Source organism: Ammodytes marinus (assembly GCF_949987685.1).
Source record: "Ammodytes marinus genome assembly, chromosome: 9".
Taxonomy (NCBI): Eukaryota; Metazoa; Chordata; class Actinopteri; order Uranoscopiformes; family Ammodytidae; genus Ammodytes; species Ammodytes marinus.
The window spans coordinates 9,708,425-9,726,133 of NC_137213.1; the positions used below are offsets into that span (position 1 = coordinate 9,708,425).

The following is a 17,709-nucleotide window of genomic DNA, read 5'->3' on the forward strand; positions in this document are numbered from 1 at the left end:
AGGACCAGCCAAGCCTCAAAGGACAGCTTCCTTCACTTAACATAAGATGTTGATGTGAATTATATTGGCACTTGCAGGTCATTTTATTTTGACCTAGGTAGCAATAATACCATTTATTGTTACACTCTGCTTCCTGTTTGGGAAGCAATACATTGAATATGGTTTCTGTCCTTGACCAGTGCTTACTTGGAAAAAGTATTTAGCTCAAGAGATGACAGAAAAAGTTAGGTAGATTTATAGATAGAGAGGCTTTGCTTGGGTGAGTCATAGACAAGTTATGGAGGAGAAAATTCCTGGCACTGCTCCTGAAAAATCCCATTATTTGGTCATGAGCAGAAAGGGCAGCCAACCATCATGAGAGCCATAGAGAGCCCTGTCATAAGTGATGAAAGTGATGGCGATTACCGCAAGGTGTGTGTGTGTGTGTGTGTGTGTGTGTGTGTGTGTGTGTGTGTGTGTGTGTGTGTGTGTGTGTGTGTGTGTGTGTGTGTGTTGCCCTTGGCCTTGTAGGGCAGTGTCATCCCTGGGTTATATATTTGATCCCTGCCTCCCTGCAGGTCTAGCAGATCCATCTTCATCACCTGGCCACTGTAAGTCTGGTTGTATTTTGTATTCATGCTATTTTTCCTATTGCATTTTTCCATTATCTACTCTAAAGTTAAATAGATTTCAAATTTAACAAAATAGAGGCGATGGGAAGTTAAACGTTTACATTTAGAAAGCAAAGCCTAACCTAAGAGAAATACTATACATGTCTAACACTGTGTGTGCCACATCAAATTACATATTTTTGTCAAATACACTGTCTAACTGTCTAGGTGAGACTAATTATGTACATCATTGGTAAGAAAAATCAAGAGACCTCTTATTCAGACATTAACAATAACCTTAAACTATCCTACTTTCAGTGTTCTCTGCCCTCATCAGGTGGATCACAGACTTGTACTCTGACCTCTGAGCTCACCTGTCACCTGAGTTGAACCCATCGGTAAATTCTGTTTCAACTCAATTCATAGATTTAAGACTGAAGAATATAACTACCAAAATGGATTTGTAATAAGTTCAAATCCAAATGCTATATATAGTGGTACACATGAAAAACAAAGTATCTTAATACAGATATTATGGTGAAGTATAAGAAGCCTCTTATCAATCACTATTTACTGTTGCTATATTAGCGCAGCCATGGGAGATGCACTGATGGCTGTGTTTGGGGCGGCCACCCCTTACCTGAGGAAGTCGGACAAGGAGCGCATGGAGGCGTCCACACGAATCTTTGACATAAAGAAGGAGTGCTTTGTACTGGATCCAGAGGAAGAGTTTGTGAAGGGAACAATCACCGTCCGAGATGGAAACACGGCCACTGTAGAGACACAGAATGGAAAGGTCTGTTTATAGTTCTTATTATCCATGACACATATGGTGTTCTTATCATACATGAAATGTTAAAATGACTATCAACCTTTAGCATTAACATATGAACATGTCAAAAAAGAGAGTACAATAAAGAAATACAGCAAATATAATAGCCATGGAATAACCTTAAGTAAAAAGCAGGCTGTGTACAGAGCTTGTAAAGTAGTAGAGATAAAAGTTATGTCAGACTTCAATTACCACAATTCACAACGGAGATGTTTGGAATAGTTGTACCTAACATGCCAAAAGGTAAGCACTGTCAAACTCAGAGACGGCTCCACTTCATTCTTCAGTACACTTAAAACCAATCTGTCCTAGAAACAGAATCCACTTAACAGAGTCACACTACTCAACAGAGCAGCACAGGAAGTACCGGTCTATGTCAAGAGTTCTTGAGTGTTAATCTGAGTGTAAATCTATGTGCGATTTAGAGCGTCCATCCTTGAGTGAGTGTGAATACAAGCTCAAATGGGAGCCTGTGTACTACTGCAATTAAAGTGTCTGCTGTCACTACACTGAGCAGCTGAGTGATGAAATGAGGCATTGCCGCCATCTGGTAATAACATTGTGGGACATGCTTTGCAGTGTTACACAAGCAATGTTGAAGTTAACATGTTAGAACATGGAGGTAGCGAAACAAAAAAACAAAAAAAAGTCATTACATATACAATAAATATAACCAGAAAACTGAATTCATTTTCTCAGACCGTGACGGTGAGAGAGTCAGAGATTATGCAACAGAATCCTCCAAAGTTTGACAAGATCGAGGACATGGCCATGTTGACCTTCCTCCATGAGCCAGCCGTGCTGTTCAACCTCAAAGAGCGTTATGCAGCATGGATGATCTATGTGAGTAGCATACAATTCAATAAACCAGATTGGTAAAAATCTGTTATGGGCACCTTTCAAGTCTGTTTGCCCAAACTGTGTTGACTAAACCTTGTAGTGAAAATATCTAGCTATCTTACTTCCTAGATGCAATAAAAAAACTACTTTTTATTTTGCCCAGCATTGTTTTTAAATTATTTCCCCAATTACATTACTTGTCTTTCTAAGATGTGAAATACAACAATTACAGGAATATCTATCAGGACTAAGAAAATTGTATGGCCAAAACCTGAACTCATCAATAAATCAAATATTTGAATGAACTACGTTTTCTGTGACTCTCAGACCTACTCGGGGCTCTTCTGTGTGACTGTCAATCCCTACAAGTGGCTGCCAGTCTACAACCAAGAAGTTGTTGATGCCTATAGAGGAAAGAAGAGGGCTGAAGCTCCTCCTCATATCTTCTCCATCTCTGATAATGCCTACCAGTACATGTTGTCAGGTAACAACTAAAAAGACAATGTTTTGGGCCATTTCTGTTACATTTAATAATGCTGGATCTTGATACTAACAAAGCTGTTCTTTCGGCAAACTTGTATTTGTAGACCGTGAAAACCAGTCAGTTCTGATCACGTACGTAATATCTTATATTTGAAAAGCATCCATGAAGCTATATGCTCTAAAATAAAATCTTCATTGTACCAATGTAAGTATTGATCATAAAACTTGCAATTACAGCGGAGAATCTGGTGCAGGAAAGACTGTGAACACAAAGCGAGTCATCCAGTATTTTGCAAGTATTGCAGCTGCAACAGTAAAGAAAGACCCCAATGCCAAAGACAAGGTAAAAACAGGCTCTGTGAAATGTGTGTGTTGTTGGAAATTTACAAGTAAAAGAGGTACACAACAACAATATGGATGTCACCTCCCAACTCCTAACCCCTTTACTTGCAATGAGACAGTCAATGGATCATTGACACAGATAAAAAAATATGTGTGCAAAGTTGACAAATGAGGCTTACACTTATCACCATAAACCATGACCACTTGCAACAGCAGCTCTGTTACATCATTTGTAGTTTAAAAAGTTTAATAAAATGAAAAAATATCACTAAATTCCACTAGAGGCTACTAGAGTCTCTGTGATCATTGGGTCGGATTACTTTTGTGTTACTCTACACTTTGTTTTTTAATGAAAATGTTGCATAGTCAGCCTTAATTATATTGAGCTTGTACAATTTTCCTCTTTCACAGGGTACCCTGGAGGATCAAATCATTCAGGCTAACCCTGCTCTAGAGGCCTTTGGAAATGCTAAGACCATCAGGAATGACAACTCCTCCAGATTTGTGAGAGTCTAATATTTGTCTGAACGAAATGTACATTTTTGCATTCAGTTGACATTATAACGCAAGCAATAGCAGTAGCAGATATCAAGGTTCCTTATGAATACAAACTTTCTCTTTTCAGGGCAAATTCATCAGAATTCATTTTGATGCTAGGGGAAAGTTAGCCTCTGCTGATATTGAAACATGTAAGAACAAAACAACCTTATCATACATGAATTTAAACATTTAAAATAATTCATTTTTCAAACACTATTTTAGTTGATTTTACACATGGATGTATGGTCACTCTTGTTTTTAACACTTATAAGACCTTCTGGAGAAGTCTCGTGTGACCTTCCAGCTAAAGGCTGAGAGAGATTACCACATTTTCTACCAGATTCTGTCCAACAAGAAGCCTGAACTCCTGGGTTAGTACAAGGCTATGATTCCATAGTGTCTCAGTGCTGGCAGTTGTGTGTCGAGCTTTCTGACCTTATATCACCCTGTCTGTGTCCAAACAGAGATGCTGCTGATCACAAATAATCCCTATGACTACGCCTTCATCTCACAGGGGGAAACCCAAGTGGCCTCCATTAACGATGAAGAGGAACTGATGGCAACAGATGTAAGGCTGTCACTCTTTATTTGAATAATTTTGTATGTATATAATGTTACATTAAATTCTAATCAAAATCATACAGGATCCAGACTGAGGACAGCTGTGTTAACAAAAAACTATTTTTATGGTTTCTGGCACGGCAATAGTGGGAAGTAATCAGGATTTGTGTTTGTATGTAACACAGCACCTTGCCAGAGGATATCGCACAAAGAGCTGACCAATTTAAACCCTTTTTCCAGAGACTGCAATAAAATGTCCCAATTCACAATAAATAGCAGCCTGCTGCTCCCCCGGCTTGACTGTAAGTGTGAATGTCATGGTGTGCTCCTCCACAGAGTGCCTTTGATGTGTTGGGCTTTACTCAAGAGGAAAAGAACTCTGTGTACAAGCTGACTGGTGCCATTATGCACTTTGGCAACATGAAGTTCAAGCAGAAGCAGCGAGAGGAGCAGGCAGAGGCTGATGGCACTGAAGGTATGAGAGACAGTTTAACAGGTTGGCTCGCCAACAACCAAATGAGACAAAGCTTTTTGACATTCATTTTCCATTTTCAGATGCAGACAAAGCAGCATACCTGATGGGCCTGAATTGTGCTGACCTCATCAAAGGTCTTTGTCACCCAAGAGTCAAAGTGGGAAATGAGTGGGTCACCAAGGGACAAAGTGTCAACCAGGTAAAACAACTAAAAACACAGTCATAATCTTAACTATGTGCTATTAACAAAGGTTATCTCCCCTATACAGGAACACATTTATTTTCTATGTGGCAACTAGAGGCTCAAAGGTGGAAACATTGCGCGAAAACATTTTGTTTTATTCAATTGTATGGTTGGTATTAAACTAGTGGTGGGCCGATAACGGCGTTAACGTGCTGCGTTAACGCCAGACTCTTATCGGCGATAAAAAAAATATCGCCGTTAATCTCTTGTTCCTCTTATTTTAGCGCGGATGTATACCTGGCCGAATTGCACTGTAGTGCACGAGTCAGAACGAGTCCGACTTCGCACCTGTGTAGCCTACCACATCAAACGTAACGTGCTGACATGGATGCAGCTAGGAAGCCGCCGGGTTTGCTTCAGGGAAAATGTATTTTTAAGAAGCTTCCCAATGGAAACCTCGACAAGACCAAGGTTGTTTGCACCTTGTGCAATGCGGAATTGGTTTACTGTAGGAGTTCTAACAGTATATGCTCTCGGAAGCGGCCGGGGCATGCGTGTGTGCAATGGGAGAGCTTTGTGTGGAGAGAAAAAAAAGAGGCAAGGGATATCGCCAAAGCCAATGCATAGCCTCGACTCATTAAAGGTTGAAAATCACTGAATTACACAACATGTAGGCTAGCCTATGGCTTAAGGCTATGGAAATCATTATGGAAACAATATTGTTTTTTATCAGTGATAGCTCAGCTGATCTCGTTGCTATAGAGACCACGTCCGTCCGCTTTGTTTGACAACTGACAGAGCTGCCAAGTCTCACCCTTTTGGCCGTGAGACACACTCATATCAACCAGCTCACACTCTCACACGCTAGCCTACAACTCAAATTTCTCACGCGGAGAAGTTAATCCCCAAAATAACGATTGTTTTGCGGGACTTTTATTTTGACAGTCTTATATTGAAAAGCTAACGGACATGAGTTCCGTGACATCCTCTTTCTGCACGCAAGTTAACTTGATGCATTAGGTGTGCACCTGCACAGGAGATGAGCCCCTGGTCTGATGCGCCACCTGGCTTGAGAAACACGTTCTCAAAGACTGACTTTGAGTCATTATTTAGGGAGCACACACATATTATGAATGAATTCAAATGAGCCATTTTAATCTAGATTAATCTAGATTAATTCCGAAATTAATCTAGATTAATCTAGATTAAAAAAATTAATCTATGCCCACCTCTATATTAAACATATTGTCTGTTTCACAGGTGACCTATGCCGTTGGAGCTCTTTCCAAAGCTGTTTATGAAAAGATGTTCCTGTGGATGGTAATAAGAATCAACCATTCACTGGAGACCAAGCAGCCCCGCCAGTACTTCATTGGTGTACTGGACATCGCTGGATTTGAGATCTTCGACGTAAGTGATAATTGTAGCACAAAAGAAGCCAGCCCTCTTTCAACATGAAATTAATGGAGATTTTTTTTTCTCTGCAGTTCAACACCTTCGAGCAGCTCTGCATCAACTTTACCAATGAAAAACTGCAACAGTTTTTCAACCACCACATGTTTGTGCTGGAGCAAGAAGAGTACAAGAAAGAGGGCATTGAATGGACTTTCATTGATTTTGGTATGGACTTGCAGGCCTGTATTGACCTGATTGAAAAGGTGAGATATTTAACAAGTTTGTGAAAAAATTGATGGCCTTTTAAAAATAATAAACTATTTTTTTTTTTAACTAAATACATAAAACAAATATTTTTGGATATTTAGATTTATTAAATGTATATTTCTTTCTCCTCAGCCCATGGGTATCATGTCCATCCTTGAAGAGGAGTGCATGTTCCCCAAAGCTTCTGATACCACATTTAAAAGTAAGCTCTATGACAACCATCTGGGAAAATCTGCTAACTTCCAGAAGCCCAGAATCGTCAAAGGGAGACCAGAGGCCCATTTTGCCCTGATGCACTATGCTGGAACTGTTGATTATAATATCAACAACTGGCTGGTGAAAAATAAGGATCCTCTGAATGAGACTGTTGTTGGACTGTATCAGAAGTCTGCTCTAAAGGTGCTCAGTGTCCTCTTTGCAAATTACACCGGAGTGGATTCAGGTACCCTGGTGTGAACATCTAGTTTGGATTTTATAATCTGTTTTGTTCTTCTTGCCAAGCTGTAACGTTACAAATGTTTTCCAACAGCTCAGGGTGAGGGTGGTGAAGTCAAAAAAGAGAAAAAGAAGAAGGGATCCTCATTTCAGACTGTGTCAGCTCTTCACAGGGTATTGTATATGGTTGCAGGGTTCTTTCATCCAAGAATATGGAATTTATTATGATGCTGAATGCTTCATTGTTTATTTCTTGATGTATGCTATTCAAAGGAGAACCTGAACAAGCTGATGACCAACCTAAGGTCTACTCACCCTCACTTTGTACGTTGCATCATCCCCAATGAGACCAAGACTCCTGGGACCATGGAGAACCCTCTGGTGATGCATCAGCTGCGCTGTAACGGTGTGCTGGAAGGAATCAGGATCTGCAGAAAGGGATTCCCAAACAGGATCCTCTATGGAGATTTCAAACAGAGGTAAGACTTAATTTAAGTCAGGTACTGAACTATTACAAACAAGTTAACAAATATCTTTGTTCTTTATTTTTCTCTAGATATCGCATCCTGAATGCCGCTGCAATCCCTGAGGGTCAGTTTATTGACAGCAGAAAGGGAGCTGAGAAACTTCTTGGGTCTCTAGATATTGATCATAATCAGTACAAGTTTGGACATACCAAGGTATTATCTAAAGTTTCTCTGATATTCTCAAAGGTCAAACATTCCCGTACAAGATGAATATAGCTAAAGAGTAAAATACCCTTTGGTGTTTGTTAGGTGTTCTTTAAGGCTGGATTGCTTGGTCTGCTTGAGGAGATGAGAGACGAGCGTCTTTCGAAAATCATAACGGGTATTCAAGCCAGATCCCGTGGTGTTTTGTCTCGTCTTGAGTATCAGAAGATGGTGGAACGCAGGTATCTTTAGTGTCCAGATGAAATTGGTCATAAAGTTTCAAAGATTATTTGGTTGTAATTTGTATTTTTAACTAAAACCCTATATTTTATCAAACTTTTTTCTTTCTTTTTTCTATTTAGAGATGCACTATTAGTGATCCAATGGAATGTCCGTTCATTCATGGGGGTCAAGAATTGGCCCTGGATGAAGCTGTTCTTCAAGATCAAACCTCTGTTGAGATCCGCTGAATCAGAAAAGGAGATGGCCAACATGAAGGAAGAATTCCTGAAGTTGAAGGAGGCTTACGCAAAATCTGAAGCTCGCAGAAAGGAGCTGGAGGAGAAAATGGTTTCCCTTCTCCAAGAGAAGAACAACCTGCAGCTCCAAGTCCAAGCAGTGAGAATGGCACTATATTGACATTGTTCTCTGAACACATCATTAAGGTATTTACTAATGGAAATACATTTTTGGCAGGAACAAGATAATCTCTGTGATGCAGAGGAAAGATGTGAGGGGCTGATCAAAAACAAAATTCAGATGGAAGCAAAAGCCAAAGAGCTGACAGAAAGGCTGGATGATGAGGAGGAGACGAATGCTGAACTGACTGCTAAGAAGAGGAAGCTGGAGGACGAGTCCTCTGAGTTAAAGAAAGACATAGATGACTTGGAGTTAACTCTGGCTAAAGTGGAGAAAGAGAAGCACGCCACTGAGAACAAGGTATGATATTATTTAATTTAAGCATTTGTTTCAACACAGATCAACAATTTAAAAGAGGAGGTATCTAGTAATACATATTTTCAACGTTTACAGGTGAAGAACCTGGTCGAGGAAATGGCTGGTTTGGATGAAATCATTGCTAGGTTGACCAAGGAAAAGAAAGCCTTACAGGAAGCTCATCAGCAAACACTGGATGACCTGCAGAGTGAAGAAGATAAAGTCAACACTCTGACTAAGGCCAAGGCTAAGTTGGAGCAGCAAGTGGATGATGTACAAATAAATATCCAAATGATTCCTTGATGATAAGCTAAGTATTCATAATAAAACAATTTAAAAATGTTGTAATCATATGTTTCTGCATATTTTAAAGCTGGAAGGATCTCTTGAGCAAGAGAAAAAAATTCGAATGGACCTTGAGAGAACTAAGAGAAAGCTGGAGGGAGACTTAAAGTTGACCCAGGAGACTGTAATGGACTTAGAAAATGTCAAGCAACAACTGGATGAGCGTTTAAAAAAGTACATATACATTATGACATTGTTTTTAGAGGGTTCATTTGATATTGGGCAAAACTTTTTAAAGAGCTAACACTGATTACAAAATTCTACAGGAAGGACTTTGAGATCAGCCAGCTGAATGGCAAAATTGAGGATGAAGAGAATATAATCCTTCAACTCCAGAAGAAACTGAAAGAATTGCAGGTACAAATGTGCAATAGAAGGTCTTCATTTAATGTTCCAACTTTCTCCCAAAGTACTGCCTCATTAAACATGTTGTTCTGACACCAGGCACGTGTAGAAGAGCTGGAGGAAGAGCTTGAGGCAGAACGAGCTGCCAGAGCCAAGGTGGAGAAGCAGAGAGCAGACTTGGCCAGAGAGCTGGAGGAGATAAGTGAAAGGCTAGAGGAGGCTGGTGGAGCAACATCTGCCCAGATTGAGATGAACAAGAGGAGGGAGGCTGAGTTCCTGAAACTCCGCAGAGACCTTGAAGAGGCCACTCTGCAGCATGAAGCCACCACTGCTACACTCAGGAAGAAACAAGCGGACAGCGCTGCTGACCTGGGCGAGCAGATTGACAACTTGCAGAGAGTCAAGCAGAAACTGGAGAAGGAGAAGAGTGAGCTCAGACTGGAGCTGGACGATGTTGTTTCCAGTATGGAACAAGTAGTTAAGTCTAAGGTATGTGATATGCAGATGATTAAGGCATATTTTCACTTGTTTTCTATTATTTTATATTTTATCCCTGTCCATCTTTCTCACCAACCCAACTGGGCAGATGGATGCCCGCCTTGGGCCAAAGTTTCTTTCCCTTAAATGGCAGAAAAAGCCTGTTTCTGCTGTAGTCGCCAAGTGCTATATTATGGTGTAATATTGGGTCACTGTAAATGTAAGAGTTTGCTCTTCTGGACCAGCTTTAGCCGAAATGTGTCATGAGATAACTTCTTTTGTGATTTGGCACTATATCTGATCACTATATATATTTTATAAGTAAAATGAACTCTACTTGAATAACTGGCTTGAATAAGTGCTCCAACTCAAATATGTTGTTCCTATTAGGCTAGATGGACAAGACAAGCTACATTTACATACATAGTTTGCCCTTCTAAGCTGTTAATAGTGAGTGTAAATTAGTGAAAAATGGGAACATTTAGACCATTTGCTTTAAAGAGGACCTATTATACTACTTTTCTGGTCTTAATTTCTTGTTTTACACTGCTATAGAGCAACCTGACACGAATCACATCACAAAAAACTATGTAGATTTTCGGGAAGCTCTTTCTCTTATTTTGGCGATCCAGCACGTCCTGTCAACACTTGAGTGTGTGTGCTTCGGCAATCTCCGCTCCCTCCGCCTGTGCATCGGCCATCTCCGCTACCCTCCCCCCCCCCCCCCCCCCCTCCTGCAAACCCCACTCCGTTGTGATTGGTTACCTTCCTTCCGGAACACTTTCAGTGGCGGGAAGCGCGAGCATGGACCTATAAGGGCGCGAGGCAGACGCGAGGCAAGACGCGAACAGGGAAGTGACAGCATTACCATACATGGAAACATCCGCGTGGTGACTTCACAAAGTTTTATGCGACGTCACGAATTATGAAAGGGTAGACCGCTTTGAAGACGTGACTTCTCGACTGGCTAGAATAGTGTTTAGTGCTCGGCACAGACACCTCAGACGGTCAGCAGGGAATACGTCGAAATGCATGTAAGTCATTATTTGATCATTTAGTATGGTTAAGCATGACTATGAATCATCATAACAACGTTTATAGGTCATAAAAGTCAAAAAGCATCATAGGTCCTCTTTAAATATTAACCTTTAGTATACAAACTGTAGGAAACTGTGAACTATTTATTTTGAAGACTATCATGGACAAGACTTGCAGAACATTGGAGGATCAGATGAATGAATATAAGACCAAGTGTGATGAATATCAGAGATCCCTAAATGACTTCATCACCCAGAAAGCCAAACTTCAAGCTGAGAACGGTATAGGCCCACTCTTTTCACTTGAAATAATAAACCTGTAAAATGTAGAACAATGCAATTCTAAAATATAACTCTTCCCTCTCTAGGTGAGTTCTCAAGACAGTTGGAGGAGAAAGGATCATTTATTTCTCAACTGACCAGAGGAAGGAATTCCTATAATCAACAACTTGAAGACCTAAAAAGACAACTAGAGGAGGAAGTTAAGGTATGAACATTGCTAAATCTATTAATTAATCGGTTAATATCTGGATGCCCAAGGGATATACTCACATTATCAAAATTCATCAAGGCAAAGAATGCTTTAGCCCATGCAGTGCAGTCTGCTCGACACGACTGTGACCTTCTCAGGGAGCAGTATGAGGAGGAGCAGGAGGCCAAGGCTGAACTGCAGCGCAGCATGTCCAAGGCCAACTCTGAGGTGGCTCAGTGGAGAACTAAGTACGAAACTGATGCCATACAGAGAACCGAGGAACTGGAGGAGGCAAAGTGAGTCCAGTTACATGAACATAAATCTAAAATGTTATGTACGATAAAGACTTCAAGAGAAAAACACTTCAAGGTAAATTAGATTTCAATCTTGCATTATTCCTAAACATGTGGCCATTGTGTCCCTATGGGGTCAGACTAACTTTGCACTTGCCATCTCTGTTGTAGAGATTGTGAGACAGAGGACTTATGCGAGAAACACATACATAAATTAGCCTTTTCAGTAAAAAATAAATAAAAGACGGAATAAAAATATCTAACGACAATTAATAAGCCTTACGTGGAAATAAAAAAATATAAAATCAGTCTCTGCAAGCTTTCTCAGTTTTCTCAGAAGTCAATATAAACACAGTAACTACCTCAAACATAAAAAAGGCATGCTTGGATGAATATTGCAGCCACTACATTGACCTGAATGATGATCCCTAAGCTAAGGCAGATACTGTGATACTGTATAAGTTTTAGAAATACAACATCTCAGTTAAAATCCAGCTATGTTCCAGCGATTTCCCCATCTCTATTTCCTTAATTCACTCTACTATCTCCTCTAAAGGCATAAAATACCCTTAAATGAAATGGAACACACAAGCACTAAGGTCTAAAGACTCAAGTTTTTCATTTTCAGAAAGAAGCTGGCTCAGCGTCTGCAGGATGCTGAGGAGGCTGTTGAAGCAGTGAATGCTAAATGTTCCTCTCTGGAGAAGACCAAACACAGACTGCAGAATGAGATTGAAGATCTCATGGTGGATGTAGAGAGGTCTAACGCTGCTGCCGCTGCTCTGGACAAGAAGCAAAGAAACTTTGACAAAGTACGTGGAAAATTAAACGGAAACACATGGATAAGTGTATTTTAAGTGTTAATGGGGGCAAATAATAGTATTTGTAAAATGCGGAAATTTTGAATGTGCCTACCACCTGTTACCAACTGCCAGCCTGGCATTGGCGGCACCCCCTATTGGCCTGGATCAAAATGCTTCAGTGAATATATTGCAACACAAGAAAAGTACCAAGTTTGGCAATGATTGGACAGTTGGTCAAACAGTTAGGTCAAGTTAGAAGCTAAGCCCTGCTCTTGCGAAGAGGTTTTGGTCAATGGCAACCATGTTTCTCGACTGATCTTGCATTTTTTGTTGTTGACAAGTCTAAGTCCTAAGGCTTCATCCCAAAATGGTTATGATTGAAAATTCAGTTTATGCAAGTTGGGAAAAAAATCCATCATGGTCCAAGAGTATTTTTTTGTGGAGCACATCGAGCTGAGATTATGCGAGAAATCTCAAGTCAATTGAAGTAATGGGGTGGGAGTGGCCTCTGAAACATTTTCCGTTGGGACTCAATAACAGCGCCACCCTGAGGCGAATTGTTTAGAGTAGTAAAAGCACACAATTTCAGGTGGGGAAGCACGTTTTGATGAGTTATTTAGGTTTCCGAGTTGACTGAAAAACTGGTGGAAGAATGATAAGTATGCCATAGTTATATGGGCTGCCCTTTATGCAGGCACATAATTAAAACAGCAATTGGATGTACAACTGTGTGTTTTTATAGTGCATATATTCCCCCTCAAATAAGTCACATCTTAAAAATGTAAATGGCTCAAAGTGGTGATTTAATCTTCAAAATGTACATTTCTAGGTCCTGTCTGATTGGAAACAGAAATATGAGGAGTGTCAGTGTGAATTGGAGAGCTCGCAAAAGGAAGCCAGGTCTTTGAGCACTGATCTGTTCAAATTGAAAAACTCTTATGAAGAATCTCTTGAACATCTGGATACCTTGAAGAGAGAGAACAAGAATCTTCAGGGTACTGTATAAGTTCATGTGTTTTAGCAGGCAATACATACACATTTCAAGTGTGCAGGCAATTAAACACAAACACTTTCTTACACAGAGGAGATTTCTGACCTCACTGAGCAACTTGGTGAGGTAGGAAAATCAGTTCATGAGTTGGAGAAGGTCCGTAAACAGTTAGAACAAGAAAAGAGCGAGATTCAGTCTGCCCTTGAGGAAGCAGAGGTAAGATTAAAACCTTAAGTCCTCAATTTCTCACATATGTACATGTAGTTTCAATTAATCAATAATTTAAGAATAGATGGAAATATACAGTATATTGTTTGACAAACTCTCTGTGTATATAATAGGGTTCTCTTGAGCATGAGGAGGGCAAGATTTTGAGAGCCCAGCTTGAGTTCAACCAGATTAAGGCTGACATGGAGCGTAAACTAGCTGAGAAAGATGAGGAAATGGACCAATGCAAGAGGAACCTGCAGAGAATGATTGACACCCTGCAGAGCTCTCTTGAGGCTGAGTGTCGCAGCAGGAATGAGGCCCTCCGTTTGAAGAAGAAGATGGAAGGAGACCTCAACGAGATGGAGGTCCAGCTTAGCCAGGCTAATAGGCAGGCGGCTGAGGCCCAGAAACAACTTAAAGCTCTCCATGCACATCTGAAGGTAAAAAGGAAACTTGGCTTTAATTTTACTTGCATCATTGCTATGGTATCTTTCTAATGCAATGCATTTCAGGATGCTCAGCTGCAGCTTGATGACTCTCTGCGAGCCAATGATGATATGAAGGAAAACATTGCTATGGTTGAGAGACGCAACAACCTGCTTCAGGCTGAAGTGGAGGAACTAAGGGTTGCCCTCGAACAAACTGAGAGAGGTCGCAAACTTGCTGAACAAGAGCTGCTGGATGTTAGTGAGAGGGTGCAGCTACTGCATTCACAGGTACGGCAGTTAGGTCTACAAGACTTAAATCTGTGTTTTTTTTAATGATGCTCTGTAGTTCATAATATAATGTAATTGCCTTAATTGTACAATAAAAGAACACAAGCCTGATAAACCAAAAGAAGAAGCTGGAAGCTGACACATCCCAGCTTCAGACTGAAGTGGAGGATGCAGTGCAAGAGTGCAGAAACGCAGAGGAAAAGGCCAAGAAGGCCATTACTGATGCTGCCATGATGGCAGAGGAGCTGAAGAAAGAGCAGGACACCAGCGCTCACCTGGAGCGTATGAAAAAGAACATGGAGCAAACCATTAAAGACCTGCAACATCGTCTGGATGAAGCTGAACAGATCGCTATGAAGGGGGGAAAGAAGCAGATACAGAAGCTAGAGGCCAGGGTTAGTGTTTCTACTTTTTTATTATCATTTTTGGTCAGGATTTTGAATATTTTATTATGAAAATGATCTAAAAGTTATTGTCCCTGGCCAGGTGAGGGAGCTGGAAAATGAGCTGGAAAATGAGCAGAAGAAAAGCAGTGAAGCAGTTAAAGGTGTCCGTAAATATGAGCGTCGTATAAAAGAACTTACTTATCAGGTATGCAACATGTAGCTGACTTAATGAATCTCAATGTGTTGTAAAAGTTACTGTTGAAAATGTGTGTTACCTTTTCTTACTTCAAAAGACTGAGGAGGACCGCAAGAACATTGCCCGACTCCAAGATCTGGTCGACAAGCTTCAGATCAAAGTCAAAGCCTACAAGAGATCAGCTGAGGAAGCTGTGAGTGTGGCAATGTGTAAAGTGAGGTCTTGATGAGGCTTATTCCCCTGTAACCGTGTAACTTATATTTTATTTTATCTCAACAGGAGGAACAGGCTAATGTTCATCTTGGCAAGTTCCGCAAGCAGCAGCATGAGCTGGACGAGGCTGAAGAGAGAGCCGACATCGCTGAGACCCAGGTCAACAAGCTGCGTGTCAAGAGCCGCGATGCTGGTTCCAAGGTGTGAAGCATTCACTCTGTAACAACGGCACAGCATCTGACCTAACACATTGGCTGCATTTAACTCATACAGATGCTGCTCTGCTCTTCAAGAATTAGTATAGAAACGTGTACGTCAATAGCAATGCTTCTGTTATAAGTATGTTAATGAATACATTGCTTTGTGGCACTTAGCAAAACAAATTTGTACAACCTAACAGCGGTTTCTCTTTTCCTTTCTATCCAACTTCCATGTCTGCAACAGAAAGGGTTTGATGAGTGAAGTTTCGGAGCCTGCAGAAATCCTCTTTCCTGCTGTGTACTGTAGATTTCTTCAACTACCACTAATCACAACCTAAAGTGCCTAATAAAATCTCATCAAGCAGTTGCACAACTTTGTATTCTTCCTTTAAAAAATATGATGGTTCATGTCATTATCTTATTCTTCCATTAAGATACGTGGTGTGAGAAAGATTCAAAGTTTTGAGGTATATTATAGGACCAGTGAAGTGGGTTAGCAGAGAGACAATGAACTGGACATTTGAGATTGCCATAAGAGAGAGAGAGCGAGAATAAATCCCTTGTTCTTTAAATAGAGTTAAAGAAAGCCCAAAAGCCTGGGCCTCAAGGTCAACAACAAACTAAACTCAGTTCAGACCTTCCATAATACAATGCATAATCACTTGCAGCTGCTCAGTAAATCCCTGTAAGGATTCCGAAGAGTCAATAAGCAAATTTATAGTTTGTTTAGGAGACACATTTTAAGAGTGCCTGCCTTACCTGTCTGTCTAGAGCTTTGCTTTGGTGCTGGTGTCAGTTCTGTGTGTTTGGGGCAGGAGAAGGGAGGTGAGGGAGGCCCCAGACTCCCTTTGTGTGAAATCCAGGGAGTCCTGACTCTTCTCTTATTACATGTCATGGCCCTTACTCCCTCATAGACAAGCAGGTATCTTTCAACTAATGATAGCACCTTCACACCTCTGCGTAAATAAGCGCACATCGTACAGAACAGTATTTGCTGAGGATTGTCAGCAGGATTAAAAGGACATCTGAGTCCATGTTCGAAAAAATAAGAGGACTGACCAAGATGGAACAAATGGCTGCCTCTATAATAAGACAACCTTTAACATTGTATACTGTATAATGATTTTGGTCTAATCTTAGGAGTTGAATTCAATCACTTCTACCATTTCATATAGTATTCATACCTAAAACAATTTGCTACTATAATTTATTGGTCAGAAGCAATGTTGACTTTATTTGCACATCGGAGGGCTGAGGATCTCATAGTTGCTTTTTGCAGATGAGATGGTCTTAATGGCATCATCGGCCTGTGACCTTCAGCACTAACTGGATCGGTTCGCAGCCGAGTGTGAAGTGGCTGAGGATCTGCACCTCCAAATCCGAGGCCATGGATCTTAGCAGGAAACCGCCGGATAGCGTTCTCCAGATAGGGAATGAGTCCTTGTGACAATAGAGAGTTGAGCCGGAGGGCAAAGTTCTCGATCTACCTGTCGATCTTCGCCTCCCATAGAGATGAGTTGAAAAGCTTAGTCATTCATGAAAGGAGCCAGTTGAGGTGGTTCGGGCATTTGGTGAGGATGCCCCTGTGCCAACCCATCCAGCTGGGAGGAGGCCCCGGGGAAGACCAAGGACTGCGTGGAGAGATTATCTCCACACTGGCCTGGGAACACCTCGGGATCCCCCAGAGCTGGTTAATGTGGCCCAGGTATCGACAACTTAGTAACTAAAATAACAGTTATAATATTTAAATGTATAAGGATAAAAGCAGAGTAAAACAGAAGAAAGGATACAACAATAAAAGACTTCCAAAGTAACTGATAAAATAAGAGGAAAACTTTCTGGTTAACCTAATTTTAGAAAGGCAATCATTTATCTTACCTTGACTACCTGATATACTGAGTAGGTGTACGTGGTAAAGGTGTTTTACGGGACCAAAACCCTTAGACATGCAGCTAAATTCTCCTTCTAACGTGTGTTGACAATTTTTATCTGTAGTGTCATAAACTGAGCATTCAAATCATGTTTGCTTTATTGAATAGTTGTTTTGACCTGTAAGGTCAGTGTTATCTTCACTTGCTCTTTAGCAGGGGCATGGAATCTCTCGCTTCCATTTGGCACCCTGACGCTGGCTGTCAGTAACAGGGCTGGGGAAGTGATTGGAATGGAAATAATCTAAGCACTTGTCAGCAGCTGTTGACCCTCATTTTATCTCTTAACCTTTGAAGGGGCTGTGATTACTGGTCCTAGTGACTAGCACTGCATTATAGCTCCTATAATTTATTAGTTATCTGTTGTATTTTATTAGTAAAAAATGCTATCCAATGGCAGGTTAGGTATATACAATTCAACACATACATTCAACAGCTCCATGAACAGTACCTGTGGGTGAGTAGTTGGTAGGTACATATTTACTTTAGGAGAAACAGATATACTACAAACCTCCATCTGTTGATGTTGAGTGTTGTAAAATTGAA

The 17,709-nt window shown here is 40.7% G+C and overlaps 1 protein-coding gene across 1 annotated transcript; it reads left to right on the forward strand.

Annotated features, from left to right (window-relative positions):
* Positions 1-1,185: 1,185 nt before the first annotated feature.
* LOC307255773 (myosin-7-like) lies at positions 1,186-15,242 on the forward strand (the record flags this gene model as incomplete). Its single annotated transcript, XM_080034547.1, has 36 exons — positions 1,186-1,386; positions 2,122-2,265; positions 2,590-2,746; positions 2,850-2,877; positions 2,983-3,088; positions 3,499-3,591; positions 3,713-3,776; positions 3,900-3,998; positions 4,092-4,195; positions 4,525-4,663; positions 4,744-4,862; positions 6,108-6,257; positions 6,335-6,505; positions 6,642-6,951; positions 7,039-7,118; positions 7,218-7,423; positions 7,501-7,624; positions 7,721-7,857; positions 7,978-8,233; positions 8,312-8,554; positions 8,648-8,824; positions 8,925-9,070; positions 9,163-9,253; positions 9,341-9,730; positions 10,911-11,037; positions 11,124-11,242; positions 11,327-11,523; positions 12,149-12,332; positions 13,153-13,318; positions 13,406-13,530; positions 13,656-13,964; positions 14,037-14,240; positions 14,339-14,635; positions 14,727-14,831; positions 14,920-15,015; positions 15,102-15,242. The coding sequence occupies 36 exons, from the start codon at positions 1,186-1,188 to the stop codon at positions 15,240-15,242; spliced, it is 5,805 nt and encodes a 1,934-aa protein (XP_079890673.1).
* Between the last annotated feature and the right edge of the window lie 2,467 nt (positions 15,243-17,709).